The 21,973-nt window shown below is 43.5% G+C and overlaps 2 protein-coding genes across 5 annotated transcripts in view; one reads left to right on the top strand and one right to left on the bottom strand.

Annotated features, from left to right (window-relative positions):
* CTNNAL1 (catenin alpha like 1) overlaps positions 1–16,852 on the top strand; it is a 57,803-nt gene extending 40,951 nt beyond the window's left edge. The window contains exons 12-19 of one of the 2 annotated variants that reach the window (XM_081206242.1): positions 9,160–9,197; positions 10,530–10,580; positions 10,684–10,838; positions 13,033–13,081; positions 13,849–13,905; positions 14,056–14,175; positions 15,200–15,283; positions 15,999–16,852. In XM_081206242.1, the coding sequence (XP_081062368.1) occupies positions 9,160–9,197; positions 10,530–10,580; positions 10,684–10,838; positions 13,033–13,081; positions 13,849–13,905; positions 14,056–14,175; positions 15,200–15,283; positions 15,999–16,169 (725 nt within the window). In that variant the 3' untranslated portion in view covers positions 16,170–16,852. The remainder of the gene's footprint in view (positions 1–9,159; positions 9,198–10,529; positions 10,581–10,683; positions 10,839–13,032; positions 13,082–13,848; positions 13,906–14,055; positions 14,176–15,199; positions 15,284–15,998) is intronic. The other variant, XM_081206243.1, reaches the window with a different exon arrangement.
* A 1,451-nt stretch (positions 16,853–18,303) lies between these two features.
* Positions 18,304–21,973, bottom strand: part of ABITRAM (actin binding transcription modulator) — a 183,849-nt gene continuing 180,179 nt past the window's right edge. For all 3 annotated transcript variants that reach the window (XM_081206660.1, XM_081206659.1, XM_081206658.1), the window contains exons 2-6: positions 21,088–21,139; positions 20,381–20,510; positions 18,822–18,898; positions 18,677–18,746; positions 18,304–18,588 (exon numbers count right to left, since the gene is read on the bottom strand). In XM_081206660.1, the coding sequence (XP_081062786.1) occupies positions 18,460–18,588; positions 18,677–18,746; positions 18,822–18,898; positions 20,381–20,510; positions 21,088–21,139 (458 nt within the window). In that variant the 3' untranslated portion in view covers positions 18,304–18,459. The remainder of the gene's footprint in view (positions 18,589–18,676; positions 18,747–18,821; positions 18,899–20,380; positions 20,511–21,087; positions 21,140–21,973) is intronic.

Here is a 21,973-nt window from a genome sequence, read left to right as displayed (position 1 = left end):
TAACATTTTACGCAGCTCCATAGGTACCCTCGTATTTGCTACGTTGCAAATTGTGAAGCCTGCAGAGCAAATGCGCAGCTCCAAAAGCAGCAGATACATGACATGGAGGTCCAGTTGGCAGAGCTTCTTGGCGTATGTCGACTGAGTGTTTAGAAACACGTAATTTACTATTGCATTTATTAGCCCAGCAAACTTTGGAGTACCCATGATGCTGTGCTAGTGTGAAGTAGTTAAATAATAACTCTAGATAGTCACTCTGAATCAGTCCGGTTTCACCTTTTTAGGGAAATATTGGCTGTGCTAGCACGTAGCGCTAAACCATGGTTTAGTCTTATGAGGACGAGTTGTAGGGAGCCATGGTCTCAACATGCTCCCCGCTCCCCTTGTGTGGCTGAAAGGAGCAGCTTAAAAAGTTTTCATATCTGCTTTAGAGCTTTTTATGATGTCCGTACGTGGGGAGACTGCATTTAGTTTTAGCTATGGTGATGATGATGATGGTATATAAATATGTATGTTCATCTGAAGATTACAGGGTGGTTCATAACGTAAATATACAAAATGATAACACAAAATATATAAAAACAGACCAATAACCCCTCTCCAAGGGCCTGGTTATAGAGAAACATTTTTGCCTGGCACTGAAAGATATGCAATGGTTAGTGTGAGCAAGCCAGCTCTGAACCCATAGCTTATAAAGCTGACTTGCTTTCACTAAACATAGTTAACAAAATTTACGGTTTGGACAGAAGTGGAAACTTCTGGCCTCCTCCTTGCAGCTGCGCCAACAGGGAGTGGGTAGCAGACAAATCTTAGGCTCACTGCAGCTCATGCTCATAATTCTAGCCGTGGTTTGTTGTTCACGTGCAAACCAGGCTAGTGAGTATGATTTTGAGATTGAGCCTTTTGTAAATTCGGGGTTCCTTGAATATTGACAAGGAGCGTTCCATAAGTCTGGTGTGATCATGCTCACAGTTAATGCTTTAAAAGAAGTGAGTTCGAGCTTCGCACCTCAAGGAACCCTATCTCTTTGGATTGGACAACTGAGGAGCCCTTGCTTGTCAGCCTTGGAGCTTCTGCACATTGCATAGGATTCTGGGGGATGTTCCTGGGTGCATTTTCACTTCTTGGGCCTAGCAGTTGCTCCCTGTTAATTGGGGTTATATTGTATGATGTACCCTGCAGTTTCTCCCAAGGCTGCGCTTTGCAAGGAAGGCTTTTAAAGTAGCTTGTCCAACACTGAGGAGCCCTGATAAACCTTTAAAGAGCTCCCGGGTGGTACAGTTTGAAAACCACTATTTTAGAGGGATAAATGTTATACAGTGAGAGTACTTTATAGGTTTTGCTCTTTATGGAGATGCAGCAATACACTTTCAAGCCTTAATTTCAGGAAATGCTTAGTAATACAAAACAATGGAAACATTCATATTTTTTTTGCGAGGGGGTTGTAAAGAGACGCCTTTCTTTCTGTCTGACCTAAACTGTCCAGTGTTCTTGCAAAAGAAACACCCTTTTATTTCTGTACTGTCTGCTCTCATACTTCTCGCTCCACAATGTAGTGAATGTAGCTATTTGATTTTTAAACTGCTATCCTTTCTGCTTGGATGGGATCTCTCTGATGACTCTACGCAACTTTTGGCCTATTTTCTGTGGTGGGTAAGTCACCTGGTATTTGTATGGCATGTAGAAAAGAAACTGTGAAAGAGCAAATCTCTCTCTTAATGTCTTGCCCGAGGCGTTGTTCGGTGTTAATTTATCAAGAGACTTCTCATTTCTAAGCATAATTTTAATTTTCTTCAGATAAGTTTAATTCCAGCTTTTCAGTTTTAGGGAGGGTTTCACCACCACCCCACTGAATTGTGCCACACTTCATTTTATAGAATTGTAGCATTTGATGTATTGATTCAGTTGTGCGTTTTATGGAAAACTCAGGGCAAAGGTTCGATATTAGAGCAAAACCCGACATAAAATGGTAGCTTTTACTGCAGAGTGCCAAAGGGGAAGTCTGTGTTTAGTCTTTTATCCTCCCCAGTTTCCTATTGCATTTCTGCTAGGAGAGCCAAAATCTACAAGTGTCCTAACCAGTGCTTTTTTTCTGGGGGGGAGGAATACCCCTAAACATTTTGTGAATCTTTGTAAGGTAAAGGTAAAGGGACCCCTGACCATTAGGTCCAGTCGTGGCCGACTCTGGGGTTGCAGCGCTCATCTCACTTTATTGGCCGAGGGAGCCGGCGTACAGCTTGCAGGTCATGTGGCCAGCATGACTAAGCCACTTCTGGCGAACCAGAGCAGCGCACAGAAACGCCGTTTACCTTCCTGCTTGAGCGGTACCTATTTATCTACTTGCACTTGATGTGCTTTTGAACTGCTAGGTTGGCAGGAGCTGGGACCGAGCAACGGGAGCTCACCCCGTCGCGGGGATTCAAACCGCTGACCTTCTGATCGGCAAGTCCTACGCTCTGTGGTTTAACCCACAGCGCCAACCGCATCCCTTTTGTGAATCTTTTTACTTTTGTCCATTTACTGTATTTATTTTTCCCGATTTGAACTACAAAATGGTGGTTTTCTTGAGTCAAAATGAGAGTACCCCTAAACATTTTTAAGAAGAAGAAAAAAAAGCACTGGTCCTGACTATCTTGGACTTGTATACCTGTGAAGGTATAGGAACTGTGAAGTGTGGCTGGAAGCAGAAGCCATATAGAAACAGAGTTCACAGCAATGGAGAAGATCCCATTGTAGCTTCTGCTTCAATACTGCATCAGCCTTCACCCATAGTGACATATACAAGTAGACTTCCTCCTAGGTTGCTGTAGGGCAGGATGCCTTAGCAGTTCTGTAGAAGAAGAATTTCAGCAAGCGCAGCTTTTCTGCAGCACTACAGCAGTGGGTTAAACCACAAAGCCTAGGACTTGCCGATCAGAAGGTTGGTGGTTCGAATCCCCGCGACGGGGTGAGCTCCTGTTGTTCAGTCCCTGCTCCTGCCAACCTAGCAGTTCGAAAGCACGTCAAAGTACAAGTAGATAAATAGGTACCAGTCCAGCGGGAAGGTAAACGGCGTCTCTGTGCGCTACTCTGGTTCGCTAGAAGCGGCTTAGTCATGCTGGCCACATGACCTGGAAGCTGTATGTCGGCTCCCTCGGCCTGTAAAGCGAGATGAGCGCCGCAACCCCAGAGTCGATCACGACTGGACCTATTGGTCAGGGGTCCCTTTACCTTTACCTTTACCTTTACAGCTGCAGGACAAGCAGTTGCAGCCTGCCAAAATTATTCCCTTTTTGCAAAGAGCCCTTTTCCAAAGCTCCCAGTCAAGTTCTCTACAGCAGAGCTCTCTTGCATCCTTAGCATAATGATTGACCCTGTCCAGGCAGGAGGACACTTTGATGCCCTGCTTGGAAGTTTGGTTTGAAAGAAGAACTGTGCATTACCCAATCTGGCTGGCTAGTGCTGCAAAACAGCCATTTGTCATGATGCATGCTTTGCTTGCTAACAATGGGATCCTTCTTAAATGGGTATCTATTCCTGTTTGCCCCATGGTGGGCTATTGGATCAAATAGATATTTACAAAAGAAAAAGAAATGGCTTGAGGAATATGAGTGAGTGCTCTTCGGATACGGCATAGTGAACAGGAGATTGTGTTCCTCTTTCACCTGTTTTGTCTCATTTCTATTCCTGAAGTATATTTAAAAGAACCAGAAGCACACTCGAGACAAGCTTCCGTTTTGTCCTTTTGCTGCCTTGGTTCCATCTGTTGGGATCTAACATTGTAGTTCTGAAACTGTTGGAAGTCACATCAAGAAGACTAATCATAGCCTGCAGGCATTGCTAGATGCTTAACACCCCGATGAGCCCTGTCTTTTAGGTGGAAGGAACTATTTCCGACTCATAGAATCAGGTTTCTTTTGGAATTATTGACTCTTCATCAAATCCAGAATAGTGTTTTCCCATGTCGAACGCAATGGCTGCAATCCAGAGAGAGAATTGGTCATGTTGAGGTTCCTCTGAAATCAGTGGGGAAAGTTAATATAGTCATATTTAAGTTTCATTAATTTCAGTCTGAATCTTAATGGACTGAGGCACAAAGTGTAAAGGACAAGGTGTTGTGTCTCCTAACTCTGCAGTGAGCACACACAAGAAAAATGTGACCGGTCAAATACTGCTTCCCATGACTATAGGGACTATTTCATACTTTATGTGTTTTCTGTGGACAGAAACAGTAACAAGCACAATTTTTGCTTAAAATTTGAAGCCGGTCTAAGCATTTGATTTGTCCCAGCTGACTCAGATGCACATTGCCCTAGAACAGGCATGGCCAGACTCAGCCCTCCAGCTGTTTTGGGACTACAATTCCCATCATCCCTGACCACTGGTCCTGTTAGCTAGGGATGGTGGGAAACAGCTGGAGGGCTAAGTTTGGCCATGCCTGCCCTAGAAGAAGAGACTATCAGTTTTCTTTCTAAACCCAAAGCACACCTCTCCAGTTTAGGAGTGAGTAATGCCTAAATGCCCTTAAACTTTCCAATTGGTACAATGTTGTTGCACTTTAAATTATATTGTATGAAATTGCCAATGGAATGTTTGCTATAATTTCATAGCAAACTTAGAAAATATTACATACTATGCAGTTATCTTTTTTTGTGCATTCATGAAATGGCCTAAATTTCGTCCTCCAGGGGAATGGGGAAGAGGGGTAGAAATCTAAACCAATTTGCAACATTTAGACTTTTCCTACCAGAGCAAAGTGATTACTTGGCATTCAAGGAAAAATTCAATTCAAAACTTAAACCTGGGTGTGATTTATGCCCTTCCCCTCTGTATTTGCAGGGTAATATAGAGTCGTGCGTATGTGTCCCCATTTGGCAACACACACAAGTTGTCACATGCTTAAAAGAAAATCCACACAACCAATTTATTATGTAAATATTGAGGGAGGAAAATTAACCTGCAGCACTTCCATCTCGCAAATTCTACAGGGACCTGGTTCAGCCAATCACAGATTATTGTGAATGAGCTGCATGGGACTTTGTCCTGCTCATTCCAACTCCCCACATAACATCTGAGAGATGGAGAGAGAAAGCTTCTGTTCCCACTTTAGGACAAACCACAGTTCTTTGATGTGTATGGGTTGTCAAAGCCAGTTAATGCATACAAACTGCTTTCTAATACCACAACTGGTCCTGGTTTGTTTTAACTAACTGCGGTTAGACCATAGCACACCCTTCTGAGTTTGAAAGTAACAGGGAACGGTGCTTTTCTCCAAAGTGAAAATGGAATATCTCTCTCTCTCTCTGTGTCTCTCCTCTTCTTGCTCCTAGGAAAGGAGGGATTGTATCTGAGGCTCACACAGACTTGGCCACAGTTGATCTTAAAAATGGTTTAGATCCGTGGTCCTCTAGATGATGTTGTAGTCCCACCAGCATGGCCAAAACTCAGTGATGGTTGGAGTTGTTGCTCAACAACATTGCTACCCAACCCTGATTTAGATGATGCTCTGAATTGAGCCTGTCAATTATATATCATGTGGCAGAATTAATAAGTACCACAGGGTAAGGACCTAAATTAGGCTTGCATAGCAAATTTGTCTTGAAAGAATGTAATGTAACACCCTTCCTCTCCCTCTTTATGAATTGTTTGTTTCATGTATCTGTTTATCAGCCAAATTATGTTGTGGCTAGGACCTACAACGTAGCTCTGATTCTTAGTTTAAACTTAGTATGAATAACGTTATCTGGCCTTGTTGGAAGCTGCAGCAAGTCAGCACTAGGAAAAAGCTGGATTCAAACACAGCAGAGGACATAGCACTGCCAAAGTGAAACGCTTTTAAGTCCCATTGACTTCTTAAGGGTGGTTTTCAGCACGTGTCTTAATTTTCCCATTCAGATTAATGGGATTGAATGTGTTTAACCAGGTCAATATGGCTTTTATCTTGAAAGCAGCAGCTGGCATTAGTTTCCAATTCAGCATATTACATTGGGTTGTTGTGGCTTGGTGTTTTTTGTTTTTTTAAAAAAGAACATATTTATGCTCAGTGACAGAGCAAAATATTTCACCCTGTGGATTTATACAACATAAACTTCCTGGGTGTTCTCTGAATTCTTTTATCACAAAATTGAGCCTGCCTTCGCCATTGCTAGAGAACAACAACAACAACCCAATAGTAGCATTCTAGATAACAGGAGGAAACATCCCTTAATTTCTTTGATAATAATTAAAGTTGCAGTTAACACTTCAGTTTGTTCTTGTCAGGAAGATAGCTAAGCCTATATACTAAGTGGACTGAAAGTTTAGCGGGCTAGTCCCCTCCACCTGCCCCTTAATTTACAAACTTCATATTTTTTACGGTAATGTAATTTTTTAAGCTGTCACTTTACAACGTGGGGGATGTGATGGGAAAGGTATGTTTTTGATGTCTGCGAGGCAAACGCTCTCTGCTTTTTGGTGATGGTTAAAGACTGAAGAGCAATCAAAATGTGCTGGACACTTTCTAATAAACCAAGTGTATTTTTACAACGAACTGCTTGGCTCCAATCTGATTTGTGTTTTCTTTCCTTCGTGGAAGAAGCCGGAGTGCCGTGGGCTCTATTTCAGCAGCGACTCCGCAACTCCCTCGGCTGACGCCACCCCTGTTGAAATGTTTCTCAGCTTCCTCCTCTGTCTCAACCACTTCCATCTTTCCACTCTGCTTTCCCTTTGCCAGACATTCTGCCCTTTCCTCATACCATGTTGAGGGACTCTCATCCTTTGATTGACAGTAGCCAGGGGTGAGCGAAGGCACCATGAAGTACTTGGAACACTGAGCTGGACTGATCTTTGGACATCCACAGTGGCCATGCCTCAGCCACCCCCTTGTTGGAAATAACTCACACAAGGATGCAGATATTAGGTTTATGTTATTGGGCAAATTTTGGCCACAACTTTATTGAATTACAGAATGTGAGTGGTATTGGCTTAGGCATTGAGTGGACCCAACTATATTTGACTCCTGCCCTCTGTGCAGGAAGTCCAGTAAGGGTAAACCACCGGTAGGGGGAGCCCTGTCAATGCGAACCAACTCAAGCTCCCCCTGGTGTTCCCGTCGGGGTCGTGTCAAGGCCTTAGCCCCCCAACCGGGCTTCGGACAAGATCAACACCCCTGGATTCCTTTAACGGAAAACCCTTAAGCATGGAGGGGCAGGTGATGGCCACACCTCACCTCCCCCACACAAGGTCAAACAATGCCTAACCGCAACCCTAACAAAGTTGTGGTGATTGCTACGGGGTAGGCGAAAACGAAGTGGCCATTTGCCAAGTGGGAAAATTCCTACCAGGCTCCTCGGACAACCAAGGCGACCAACCGAAGTCATAGCAAGGCCAGTGCTAAGCTGCAAATAGGGAGGGAGGGCGGGTGATTGAGGAAGCAAGCCAAAGAGGAAGTCCTCTGGCTCGCTCCTCCATTTAAACGGACCCGGCCACGCCCCCCGGCCAGCGGGTTGGCTGGCCGGGCTCTGATGTGGCCGGGATCCCCCAGGCAACGAGGGACAAAGTCCCCTGCCCCCGGTAGGGAGTGGGTGGCCATGCGGTCCACCTCAACTCCTCCCCACTGGGAAGTGGAGCAGATCTACCACCTAGTAGAGCAACACCTGAATCGCATGGCCTGGGATATTCTCTCCAGTCTTCTGTACATGGGTTGGTCCAGCAGACCAAATTGCTTTACTTGCTCCATTGCCTGCCCTCCGTTCTGTTGCACAGATGTTGATAGATCATGTCACAGATCTTCCAGATCCTCTCCGTTTTTGTGGGCATGAATGGGCTTTGTGCAGAGGGCTTGCAGCACATGAGATTATCTGTGCCCTGGAAGGGGTGTATGCCAACCCTTCCTCTCTGATAGAGCACCTCCTGGGAAGCATGTCTCAGTCACGATGGTGGCTAAACTTTTAAGGAGTACAGTCGTACCTTGGTTCTCGAATGGAATCCATTACGGAAGTCCATTCGACGGTCGAAAACGAAAGCGCGGCTTCTGATTGGCTGCGGGAGCTTCCGGCACTCAGTCGGAAGCCATGTCAGACGTTCGGCTTCCAAAGAACGTTCGCAAACCGAAACACTTCCTTCCAGGTTTGTGAGCCAAAACGTTCGAGTCACAAGGCGTTTGAGACTGTACAGCATTTCTGGTTCCCAGTATAACTACAGTGGTGCCTCGCAAGACGAAAAGAATCCGTTCTGTGATTCTCTTCGTCTAGTGGTTTTTTCGTCTTGCGAAGCAAGCCCATTGACGGATTAGCGGATTAGCGGCTTTTAGCGGCTTATCTGCTGATCGGATCAGCTGATAAGCGGCTTAGCGGCTTAGAAAAAGGGGGGGGAGAAAAAACCCAGCAGGAACTTGCAAGACGTTGTCGTCTTGCGAAGCAAGCCCATAGGAAATTCGTTTTGCGAAGCACCTCCAAAACGGAAAACTCTTTCGTCTAGCGAGTTTTCCGTCTTGCGAGGCATTCGTCTTGCGGGGCACCACTGTAGCTATTTTACTAGCATGCTAACACAGATTGTGACTCTCCAGATAACGCCACTCCAAATACTCTTTCTTAATCATCTTGGGGGATGCCATTCAGTCGGTTTTGCTAGCAGATCTCTCCATTCGATGACACTCACAGCAGGTCAGATGTTAATTAGATGTGTGTTTAAACTTTTCTGGTTTGAACGCCAAGCTCTTTTGGGCCACCCAGGTGCCATCAGAATCCTCTGAATAATGCTTCCGTGGACATACAACCACCTCACCCCTCCTTGAAAACTACTGATGTAGGGCAGGAAAGACAACTAGCTGAGATTATCAGAAATTACCAGGAGAAAGGCAGACTCCCAACTCATTTCTGCACTTGCTTGTGTGATGTGGGCGTTCTTTTCCCCATGAAATAGTTCCCTCCCTCTCCTTGGGCATTCAGAAAGGTATTAGAAGATTTTAGAAAAGGAAGGGGGCCTACTCAACATGCCAGGTCTACAAAGAATCAAATTTAAGCAGTAGCAGAATTTCCCTTTTATATACTGAAAGCCATGGCAGAATCCGTGAAGAGGAATTGTTAAAGGTAGGTAGCTCTTTTCTTTAAAAAGATTTTTTTTAAAGCCTAAAGAGACGAAAGAAGTAAGTCTGAGGTGTGCATGAAAGCTACATGACAAATCTTAATGTGTTGTTCTTAGGAGAGAAGCGTGTGTACCTGTCGCTGCCCAGGCCGGGGGTAAGTTCACTTTTGTGGGGTTGCTGCATTTACCTTTTTTTCATACAGTGGTGCCTCGCAAGACGAAAAGAATCCGTTCCGCGAGTCTCTTCGTCTTGCGGTTTTTTCGTCTTGCGAAGCAAGCCCATTAGTGCTATTAGCGGCTTAGCGGATCAGCTGATTAGCGGCTTAGCGGATCAGCTGTTAAGCGGCTTAGCGGATCAGCTGATAAGCGGCTTAGCGGCTTAGGATCAGATGATAAGCGGCTTAGCGGCTTGGGAAAAAGGGGGGAGGGGAAAAACCCCGCAGGAACTCGCAAGACATTTTCGTCTTGCGAAGCAAGCCCATAGGAAATTTGTTTTGCGAAGCACCTCCAAAACGGAAAACCCTTTCGTCTAGCAGGTTTTCCGTCTTGCGAGGCATTCGTCTTGCGGGGCACCACTGTACACTAAAAATTAATTTGCTCCATTCCACATACCTCCTCCTTATTTGCCACCATACTCTTAATTTTTAAAAGTCTAGTTTTCTTTTGCCCCCTTACAGAGGGTTGATGAAAACCTCATATAGCCATCCTGGCTATAGAAGGTAGTTTTCTTTGAGGAAGCAGCGGTAACTAAACAAAAAAGAAAGTTGGGTAATCTTCTCAACTGCAGTGCTTTGCCTAAGACGGGGGTCAGCAAACTTTTTCAGCAGGGCGCTGGTCCACTATCCCTCGGACCTTGTAGGGGGCCAGAATATATTTTTTTGGGGGGAAATGAACAAATTCCTATGCCCCACAAATAACCCAGAGATGCATTTTAAATAAAAGCACACATTCTGCTCACGTTCATTCCCGGACCATCTGTGGGCCAGATTTAGAAGGTGATTGGGCCTTAGTTTGCCTACCCATGGCCTAAGACCCCTGTAGTTCAGTTCATGACGTTGCCTACTGAAGTCAGTATGCAATTGCAGGTGATATAGGAGACTGTTTCATAACCTGGAGAACTGCCAATCAAAGTTGAGAGTTTTGTGCTAGCTGCCTAATTTACTCACATATTTAAAAATCTGAAATTTTAGCAACAGCCATGGGTCACTTCTATTGTGTTCAGTGAGCCCATAAGGAAGGGGTTTTAAATAGCAGGAAGTCCATGAAAGGAGAACAGCAGTTGGTTCATTCCAACACTGACCCAACAACATAATCCTTCCTTGAATTCAATCATTTTGAGTCTGGGGTTGGAGGGAAGAGCTTTATTGAAAAAACACACATTCTTGGGAATCCACCTGTTGACTCCATTCCTCATCCCTTTGATGGATTCATAGTAACACTTAAAGCAAATTCCATTCGGTAAACCTTTTCTTCTTCTTTTTTAACAGAAGCATAATGCAAACATGAAAGCCTTAAAGCCAGTCAGGCTTGATAGTGAGGTAAGATACTACTTCTTAATCCACTAGTACAGTTTTTCTGTACAGTAGTTGTGAAGCTGAATGGTGTATTAAGCAAAAAGGAAGTAACTTTTATCACTTGCAGGAGCAAATGAAACTTGGGAAACTAGGCTTAGAACTGCATAAACTGACAGCGCGCGTCGACTCCGAGATGGAGAAGTGGGATGATCCTGAAAACGAGATTGTACGGCATGGGCAAGGCCTGTCTAGCATGGCCTATTCTATGTTCTTATTTACAAGGTAAAAACAAAAGGGTCAGGGAGGGAGGGAGGGAGGGAGGAATATTAAGGAGAGAATGGTTTGAAGAAGAAATCATGGTTTGAAGGAATATTCTGAAGAGAACCAGTTTGAGGAAGCTATTCTTGTTAGCCTTCATCTTTCTGCCCTCCTCTTGCCAGACTTGACACTGTATTTTCCTTGGGGCTGAGACCTCTCTTTGCTCATGTTAATTTGAAGGCTAAACAAGAAATTACACTAAACATGCGGCTGAACGTGAAAATGGCCACTGTATTCCCTTCCCCTCTCCCTTGTATCATTGAGTGAAAGCTCCTAGAACTTGACTCAGATTATAATGTTCTTTTTCTCCACAATGCTGGCAGGCAGGCAGGGAAAGGGGATGGCGGACGTCATAATATTTCACAAGCCCTACTTTGATGCTATAAAGGGACAAAGGGAGCTAAATGCGCCGGTGGTGCCTTTTGCAGCAGATGCATATTCAGCATAGTGCCCTGAAAAGCGCCATCGTGTGCAGTGATTATGCTGTGTAAAAATATATACATTACAGCTTTTTGGTGTTGAGGTATAGCGTGTGCCATCTGGCTGCAGAAACGGCTGCCTAGGACAGAAGCTCTTTAGGGGCATTAATGAAATACCACGCAGTCCTGTCAGGTGGGTCCTAGGATCTTTTGCAATGTTGTAGGGGATGTTGTGGGGCTGCTGAGTTGCATCTAAGATAAGGCTACCAGTTTGTTTTTTTCCAAAGAATCCGGGAACACTTTTTTTTTTCTTTCGAAAAGAGGAAAAAAATTATTTAAAAAATTAAAGAAGTAATATCTTCTCTTCTATAGTCTCCTCTGTCGCGCGGCCTTCCTCTGGGCCTCAGCCTGCTCTCTTGGAGAGCTAGCCACCATGGAGTAGGCTTGGGTCGGGCCTGGGCTCGGCCACATATCCTTGCCCTCCTCCTCAGTGGCAGCAGCGGCAAGGGCACAGCAAGGTCAGGGCTCCCCTCTTTTTCTCCTTCCTCTTTCTCTGTCTCCCTTTTCCTTCTCCTCTCCTCCTTCTCACTGCATCAGCTCTGGGGTTTTTACTGGCCCTGGAGCGCCACTGGGCAGTTGGCCGGGTGGCCGGATACACTCTCCCAGCTCGATTTGGGTCACACGGGGTGTGTGTGTGTTTCAGCGGTTCCTCCAGTTGACGCGCCGGGCGTCCCCGGTTCCCCCTCGGCAGCGGCAGTCTCAGCAGCCCGGAGCCAGCCTGGTAGTGCAGTTGGCTCTGGCTGGCTTCAGGAGCTGCTCGCTGCCGTGACACCCGCCATTTTGCCTCACTCAAAGTCCCCATATGATGTGTCTTGTTTGTTGAACCAATCACGAAGCATTCATTCCCTACTAATAAATTGACAACACTTAAAATATAAATTCCAGGACATTAAATGAAATCCAGGGACATTCCGGGGACGGATTTTGTCCGGGGACAGGTTTATAAAGCCAGGGACTGTCCCTGGGAAACGGAGACGCCTTGTAACCATAATCTAAGAGTTGCCCCCCCCCCTGCAGCATTGAAAGAGATTCCCCCCCCCCCATCCGCACTTGTGTGTACTTGGTTTTGTATCCTGGGGAAGGCGGCCATCAGCAAAGCCTGAGAAGTGTCTAGCTGGCATTTTTAAGGTCACTGTTCTTTCATCTTCTGAACACTAGCAAGACAGGAACAACTTATTTTTTTATTAAAAAAAAACTCATTACACTGGCCTTCCATGTTTCACCCTTAGTTGAAATCTTACTTTGCACCTTCAAGTTAAGTAACCTTGATGTAGTTACAGCAAAGATAGCTCGTTCTCATGTCGCGAGGGATGTTTTGATAAAAAAAAATCCCTGTGCTCCTGTATCTTCAGCCAAAGCGATGCCCAAGTCTGGAGCAGAACCAAGAGATTGAGCTGTTCTCTCATTGGCAGAGCCTTTTCTGGACCACTCAAGCACAGATAGAGAAACTCCAGAAGTTGTCCAACTTGCAGCTCCAATCAGTCCCAGCCAGGAATAGTGAGACTTGCAATCCATCACCTGGAGGAGCACAAGTCGCCCACCTCTGCACAACGTCTTCAGCTTCTCTGCCCCAGCCCTCCAGAGCCCTAATCACAGGGCTTTGTAGATTAAACTGTCTTTAGTGTGTTGGAATTGTTATTATCATTATTATTATTTCTCTCTCTCTCTCTTTTCTTTAGAGGGGAAGGGCTGCTGAAAACCACCCAGGATTTATTTCAGCAGTCAGAGGTAATGAACAACCAAGAGAGAGTTCGCAAACTACTTTCAAGATGCTGTCAGCAAAATGTTTTAATTAATTCCTGGAACAACATGTTAGCAAAAACACCGAGCAATTAAATCATGGGGCTTTTGGGTTGCCTAATGAATATAGCACTTTTTGTCTAGGTTAATATTTTCCCTAAACCTTATTCCTCTTAGGTATCATTTATAGGTGGGGGAAATCTAATAAGTACATTTGTATGTATCTTGAGGGTTTTTTGTTTTTTTTAAAAAGGATTTCCGTATATGTGAACTGTGTATTGATTGTAATTTTGGGAGCGGAGAAGAGAAGTGGGGCTTGCTTCATTCACCCCCAGTTGATTTTTAATCTTTCCTCCCAGTTTTATTCTGGTGGGAGACAGTAAGAATATTGCTGTGTTGCCTCCCATATATATCATTCAAACTGTGGACATGTGATCCTGGATATACCCATGCCTCCGTTTCTCTTTCGGAGCAGGTCTTTTCGAGTCTGCAGGTCAGAATAGGCTACAAGGAAAAGGGAGGGGACTGCAGCCAGCCAGTGGATGTATTATTAAATACACACACACTTACACCAGTGTATTTATTTTAAGTGAGCTGTCTCTCTTAAACAACAGTATTTTAAAGTGTATTCCTTTTGAGCTGCATTTGACTTGTTCAACAGGTTTCCAGGCCTGTTGTTGAGAGTAGGACCTCCCCTCATCTCTTGTGTTGACTGTTTTTTAGGTTTGCATTTAACTTTCCCCCTTCTGTCTTAGGCCTTTGCTGCAGAAGGACTTAAGCTCGCCTCGGCTCTCCTTGCGTTTTCTAATCAGGTACTGTACAAATTCCAAATATGAAAAGAAGTTGCGTTTAAAAATTTATGTTCTTGATGCTTCCATGCCTGGTTTCTAGCCTTTTCCCCTTATATAAATTCCATCGTGTTTAGCTCTCCTATCTTAGAGGCATCTATGTGTTCGTTTCAGCTGGAAGATGATGACAAGCCGTTGGTTCTACAGGAGATTGACAAAATGGTCCCTGCTTATCAGCAGCTTCAGGTAACAGCCAAAACCCCTGTTCAGGGCAAAACTGCAACTTTCACAAAGGTAAGCTTCTAAATAAATTTTAAACACAGTTTTGCCAAATGAACTTGCTCTTTCAATCTTCTCTCTTTTTTGTAGTCGAAGGAAGAAAACCTAGTGTTAGTCATGCCGAGAGTAGACTCAGTGAAATCAGTAAGCCTGCTTTGAGTATGACTAATGTTGAGGATCACACATATTATTTAGCTGTGTGTATTGAATAGAGCAGGCAGAGGTGGTATGGTGCTATTATGTCGCTAAAATTAGCCAGGTCTCAACTTGGGAGGCCATTTTACAATTATACGGTGATGCTTAAAAAAAATCGTAGCCAAACAGGTCTTCTGGAAACAAATGTGGTGCTCCAAAAAGTTTCCTTGCTCCTACAAAGAAATAGGGGTCCCAGATTTTTAAAAAGCAAGGACAAATCTTGTTATGCTATCAGCACCTTGTAGAATGTATGCTCAGGCCTGTTTTAAAAGCATGTCTAATGTAACACAGATACCATGAATTGTCTTCTTTTTAAGCTCACTACAAAGTATTCAGCATATTGCTTGCTTCCCAACCCTAAAGAAAACAAAGATGCCTGTTTTCCTTTCTCAAAAGTAATAATAAATGGTGGGCTGTCTTAAATTTGCGCATTTTTTAAAAGAGAGAGGTTACCTTTTTAAGGACTCTTCCAAAAACAATACAAAAATCACCTTTAAGGCATTGAAAAAATGTAACAGGTTCATTGCTTGAAAGCCAGACAGCTAGTTCTTTGATTAAAGCCTTTCAATCCAATTCAATCCTGCAAGAGAGCAGTTTAAGAGAGTTGGGACCATGCAAGTGTGCTATTGTGTCTTCATGTGATTCTTGTTCCTTTAATTAAGCCTCGTGCAGGAAAACTTCCTACTGGATTGCGCTCGTTATCCTTAAAAGGTGACGGTGGAGGGAAGAAATCGTAGTGGAGTTTGAGCCACTAATAAATGTGTTTGAGAAAAGTGCGAAAGCAATTTTCACAGGTGGCATTTCGTGAACTTTTTTGTGATGCCCAGATTTACTCTGTGTTTAGGTGGACGCGTGCATTCACAAAGCAAAGTATATTCTCGATCTGCTGGCCCACGTTCTTCCGCTTAGCTGCAGGTTACTAAGAAAGGTGAGTGGGCATGCACACATTATCTAAATGTAATAATAATAATAATAATAATTTTTATTTATACCCCGCTCTCCCCAGCCAAGGCCGGGCTCAGAGCGGCTTACAAGCAATAATAAAAACAACTTGAATAATTACAACTTAAAAACAAAATTAAAAGACAATATTAAAATGTAGCCTCATCGCAGGAGGAGGAGAGGAAAAAAGAGAGGGAGGGAATCAGATTGGCTCCAAGCCAAAGGCTAGGCGGAACAACTCTGTCTTACAGGCCCTGCGGAAAGAAATCAGATCCTGCAGGGCCCTGGTCTCATGAGGCAGAGCGTTCCACCAGGCCGGAGCCAGAGTTGAAAAGGCCCTGGCTCTGGTTGAAGCCAATCTAACTTCCTTAGGGCCCGGGACCACTAGGGTGTTGCTATTTATGGACCTTGAGGCTCTCCGTGGGGCATACCAGGAGAGGCGGTCCCGTAGGTATGAGGGTCCTAGGCCGTGAAGGGCTTTAAAGGTCAAAAGCAGCACCTTAAATCTGACCCTGTACTCCACCGGGAGCCAGTGCAGCTGGAAAAGCACTGGGTGAATATGCACCCATGGCAGAGACCCCGTGAGGAGCCTCGCTGCAGCATTCTGCACCCACTGGAGTTTCTGGGACAGCTTCAAGGGCAAAATGAACCCATTTCTGGATGGAGCAACAACTTGTATTTATAAATTACGTTTATTGCAGCACAGAGGAGGAAATGACTATCTTAGAGCCCATCATCCCTGGAGAGAAAATGGCCTGCAGACCGTAGCAAGAGAAAGTGGTGGCCTGGCTGGGAGAGCAGACTCCTTTGGGATAAAATCCTTGGAACAACACGTCGCATACCTCAGTGTTTTGGAGAACAAACCGTTCTAAGGCGCTTTTTGGGAACAAAAAGATTTCCATATGAGAGTTTGTACACTAAGCCTCTCCTAATTGCTTTCTTTTGAGAAAGGTGAAACCAGGATAGAAAAAGCTCTTGTAACCTTTTCACATCTAATAGATGTCATGGTACTTGGCAGTTAACAAAAGCAACACACAGCTTTAAATGGCTGCATATTTTTGTAAAATGAATACGTTTTTTGTTCACTATTAATATATACCGCTATTTTTGTAATCCCGTGCATTTATGAATGTCTTACTCTACAACCCCAAAGATGCTGCTATAGATCTTTATGCACATGAACTGGATAGTCTTTTGATATGCTACATGGAGTGGACGGACAAATACTGGTATTTTGTTGTTTGTTTAACAGTCACCACTAAGGACCCTGGTCTGAAAATAGGTATTGTGGAAGAGTGTTTTTGAAAAGGGAGTAACGGATGGGACTAGAATCTATCCCCGTCCCTCCTAAAGTGACCTGCAAACAGGTTCTGTTGCCACAGGTCCCACTCTTACCTTGAGAGGAGGAAGGGAAAGAGGCAGGCATAGTCTCTTTAGGGGCAAGATTTGGTCCCAAGGTCTCCATGCTGCTGTTTCTTCTGAAAGCATTTGTTAGTTACAAGAAAGCTTTAAGGATAAAAGCCTTCTGAAAACCTCACTATTTTTTTTTAAAGAACACCACCAAATTTACCAACTTACAAAGCTAAAAGTAAAGGTTTTTGTTAGTGCTGATGAAGCCAGCTAGTTAAGAGCTTGTGTTTGTCTTGTTTGTTTTTATAGTACGCTCACACAGTCAGTAAAATTTGTGTCGTATGCTCTAAGCTATTTTATCAGAAATATCTCCCAGGGAGTTTAGTGAGATTTCCCTCCCTAGTGAGTGAGCTTAGGACTGCAGCTTTAAGTGTAAAATTTTATCCCTCAGTTTTAGGTAGCTAACAAAGGTTATATAATTCCACTTGGAAGTAAGTTGTAGCTGTTAAAACCAGTCACTACAAAGAGGGCATTACTTGTTTTGTAGAAACTAAACATTCTTCATTCTTGTTTGAGATGTATATATGTATGTATGTATGTATGTATGTATGTTTGCTGTAGTTATTGAAGTGCTCTGGTCTGAAGTCTTGCTATTATTCAACCCCTATTTAGAGTCCTGCAAACCTGAGAAACTTAGGCAATGACTGATGTGGCTGTGGTTAATTTCTCCTTTTTATTCTCTTACCTTAGGATAAAAATTAGACATTTAATGGCAAAAAGAGAATTCCCAATCTCATTACTCATTACTTTGCACATTACTCTGATGTGCAAAGTATGGAATAAGGGCTTCCCCGCCATCTATTTTCTGTCCTTGTCCCCTGCTTGCCTCTTTTCTTCTGCAACGCCAGTCCTATCCCAAACTCTCAATGGAGGCAAAAAGCTGGTTGTGTAGAAAAGGGGCAAGTGAGGAGAAAGGTTAAGCATCCTTCTCAAATTACCATGTGACTGAAAAGGCCATATTAGCTAGGGAGTGTCTAGTTATTGCATTAGCTCACAGAATCACAGAATCACAGAGTTGGAAGAGACCACAAGGGCCATCGAGTCCAACCCCCTGCCAAGCAGGAAACACCATCAGAGCACTTCTGACATATGGATGTCAAGCCTCTGCTTAAAGATCTCCAAAGAAGGAGACTCCACCACACTCCTTGGCAGCAAATTCCACTGTCGAACAGCTCTTACTGTCAGGAAGTTCTTCCTAATGTTTAGGTGGAATCTTCTTTCTTGTAGTTTGGATGAAAGAACCATCCACAATATTTCGCTCAGGTGTACATTTCAACATTAAACTCTTCCAAATAACAAACTTGTTAATGGTAGATAGATGCCACTCTGTCAAGATTTAGTCTTCACTTCATAAAGTAGAGGGTGAAATGATAAACTATAGGTAAACAAAACTTCTGCTGATACTGGAAACACGGTTGTCTTTTGGCAATTCCCCTTTAAATGCCACAGTCAAAATTAAGTTCTCTTGAAGTTCCACTGATATCACTGGAGATTTAAGTACTAAGTTGACAGTTTGTTAATAAAAGAACCTTCAAAGTGCTTTTTTTTTTTTAAATTGCTTGCTTGCGCTGAAAAAAGAACAAATTCTCAGACCTGTTGCTATTTGAAATTCAAAGCGTTTTTATTCAGTTCTCCTTTCCGCGTTAAGTACGAAAGCAGAGAAGTCACTTTATTGTGGGGTATACTGGAAGCATTCTCGCTCAGTTCATGCGACTGCTAGTAAAATGATGAGTTCTCATTCTGTGCATCTTATCAAGAAATGGAATTAAAGCGTTTTGACAAAACATCTTCGTATTCTTTCCTCGTCAAAAGTCCCCGAGTTATGCTTTTACTTTCTTCAAACTTTGGCAATACAACTGCTATGTACCCATCTGTGGAAGGCTAGAGGGGAAAACATGAGAAGTGAGACAAAAAGTAAGAGAGAATGCAGAAGGAAGAGAAGGGCTAAGAGCTAGCTTAAAATTCTGACCTTGGCTTGCAGCAGAGGTGGACTGTCCAGAATGTTTTCATTCACCTCTATCAATCTCCCTCTTATACAGCTGCAAAGAATTTCCAGTTTAGTAAACTCTCGAATGGTAGAAGCAACGCAAGGTAAACAAAACTCTCTTGCTTACCTATATATGGTATACTCTTCTCCATCTGAGCAGAAAACTCGGCACAAAGGGGAAAGTTCTGTTAGGAACTGAGCACCCTAGGGAGAAACAGAGGTTATACAAATTAAGACTCTGAGAAAAGGAAACTCTGCAATAGCCTGACAGCTTTCATTGCCAGCAGTAAAAGTCCAGGGACCTTGTTTTATTGTTCTGAACAAAAAGCTTCTAAATTAAGCAAGATGCCGTTTCCTTCCTTAATGTGGACAAAACTGATAGGCATTAGATTCTGAATGCCAGGAAACCCATTTTCAGATCCAGGGTCCTTTATGAAACCCATTAGGCTGCCAGTATAAACTTACATCTGTTGTAACCTGACATTAAGCCTTTGGGATGAGGGGGAATGATAGCATGATTTTTGCTGAGGACACCCTTCTCCTTCAGAGAAATGCTTACAGTGGTGCCCAAGTCAATTGACACCAGGATTAGAAATGGGGGGGGGGGAGGGGGGCCGTCTTCTGTGGTCTCTGCAAGCAACTTGTGGTTCGCGGAGACAGTAGACAAAACAGCAATGGATGTGTCTCATTCCTTATACAGTATGCTGCAATCTGGCTCCAGAGATTCAGAGATTTTCACACCCTCTCAAGATAAGCAGAAGACATCATCACACTTCAAGGACAAAGTCTAGCCAGGCCAAAACAAGTGAAGTTGAAACAGAGCAGGACGGGTGGAGGATGTGGTTTGGAGAGGGTTTTGTGAGAAGACAGGGAGGTTTAGAGCATGGGTAGGCAAATTAAGACCCGGGGGCGCGATCCGGCTCAATCGCCTTCTAAATCCGGCCCGCGGACGGTCCGGGAATCAGCGTATTTTTACATGAGTAGAATGTGTCCTTTTATTGAAAATGCATCTCTGGGTTATTTGTGGGGCCTGCCTGGTGTTTTTACATGAGTAGAATGTGTCCTTTTATTTAAAATGCATCTCTGGGTTATTTGTGGGGCATAGGAATTCGTTCATTTTCTTCTTTTTTCCAAAATATAGTCCAGCCCCCACAAGGTCTGAGGGACAGTGGACCGGCCCCCTGCTGGAAAAGTTTGCTCTAGGCTCTAGGCCCTGACTTTGTTTCAGTAAACCTCAACTGGCATTTAGTAACTGGCAGCCTGGCCTCTCCTTAGCGGTAAGGTAACGCCTCAGACTATTCTTGTTTTCCTTCTAGCAAGAATATGGGAGGGAATTCAAGTATGATGGATCATACCGACAGGCAGAGACCCTCTTCTTAATGCAATCTAATCTTCCCTAAGTCAGAAGAGGAAGCAAGCCGCGCAGGTCACTAGGAAAAGGGGGAAGATGGGCTTCTTTCAAACAAAATAGCTTCATAAATACATTTGCCAACAATAGACACATACTATTTTAGTCTATACCATATTAACCCCTCTCTGTAAGTACTGATAACCCCCTTACAGATAACAATATTTTAAAAACTGTTCCTCCTCTAAGTTCAGCAGAATCGGTGTTTTTTTTTTAAAAAAAGAATTATTACTAGACAATCACACTAAAGCCAAGTTAAAAAATGGAATGAGACATACCCGTTTAGACTTCCCAGAAACTTTATTTTGCAGCCTGCTGCAGTTGGCACTGATCTGGTAACTAATCCTCTCAATGGATTTTCCTTTTTGAAGAAGAGGATGAGCCTCTGCGAGAGTGACAACACAGATTCTACAAGAAAAGAGGTTAGAACAATGAACTGCTTGGACTTCTCTAGAGCCAACTGCTAGGGAAATTACTGAATACAGTAAATTATGTTACTTTGGGAAGCCCCGCTTTATTATGGATGAGTTACTTTGACGAAGCCAGAAGCCTTCTCAAAACAGTTTTCCAAAAGTACAAAGAAATAACCAGTACAAAAATTAGGTAGGAAAACATTTTAAAGTTACAGGGTGTATCCAGCTAAATTAAGCTGCAAAAATTCTTATGTGTAGTAAACCTATCGCTTTTGTTCATGAGAGCAAGTTTTTGCCCTAAAAGGCCTCAATCCAGCGCTGGCTGCGAATAAGTAAGTTAATGCACATTTTATTTAAAACAATACAACGTAGATCAATTGCACCATCCCTTAGATGTGCGCCTGACTGCAGCTAATCTCAACTGACTCAATGTTGAGGCAAGAATCTCTTAATAAGTAAGAGCTATTGAGCAAATCCTTTGCTCACTTACTTGGAGTGACCCCCCCCCCCCCGCTGAACACAAAAGCCGTTCCAAGTTAACATGTAAATAAATGGGCTGCAAAAAGGCTTACCTGTTAGAATGCTGCAATATGCAATGGTCCTCACATGGATTACCTTTGACATCTGAGGAGGAGGGAATTAACCATCAAATAAATAACTTTCCAGACAAAAAAAAAACAAACATGCAGAGATGAGGTTGGGTGAAATTTGTTGAAATTATGTAAACACAGTTCTTGGCCCAAGAAGCTGACCGTTTTTGTTTCTTATAGCAGGGGAGGCAACAACAACAAGGAAGTGTGGAAAGGCTAAAGCCTGGTTGAGAGGGGATTAATTGCAAGAAATGCAGTTGCAAACCTTTTGCTTTTAATTTTATAAAACGTATAATTTATTAAAAAATGATTGTTAAAAAACAACAACCTCAAAGCGATTTACCAATGGTAAAACAGTAAAATCAAGAAAAATTCACAACCGAACTTTAAAACATAGAAAAGCTAAAACACTAAAACATTAAAATTACTGCAACCTCGTAAGCATCTGGGTAGACCCAAAAATGAATGCTCTTAGGTGCCAAAAAGTTCTTCAGTTCAATAAGCAGGGAGTTCCAAAGTGTAGGCACTGCCACACTAAAGTTCTTGCAAACACGGAATGGGCATTAGGCGTCTTATATTGTTTTTAATGCTGCAACCTGCCCTGGGATCAGTAACATAATGGGAATCATGGGATCACAATGTAAGTCTTCATTTCAGAGTAAAAGGGATTGGCCTTGGAAGAGGTGGGTCTGGATGAGGCCAGCCCAAGGCTATGTGCTGCTGCAGTTCCAATTACATAAATTACTATTCCAATTAATGGAGTCTCCTTCTTTGGAGGTCTTTAAGCAGAGGCTTGACAACCATATGTCAGGAGTGCTCTGATGGTGTTTCCTGCTTGGCAGGGGGTTGGACTCGATGGCCCTTGTGG

This window comes from Podarcis bocagei, assembly GCF_964188305.1.
Source record: "Podarcis bocagei genome assembly, chromosome: 8".
NCBI lineage: Eukaryota > Metazoa > Chordata > Lepidosauria > Squamata > Lacertidae > Podarcis > Podarcis bocagei.
Note: the sequence above shows the minus strand (reverse complement) of the source record. Positions and strands in the feature narration are given on the sequence as shown.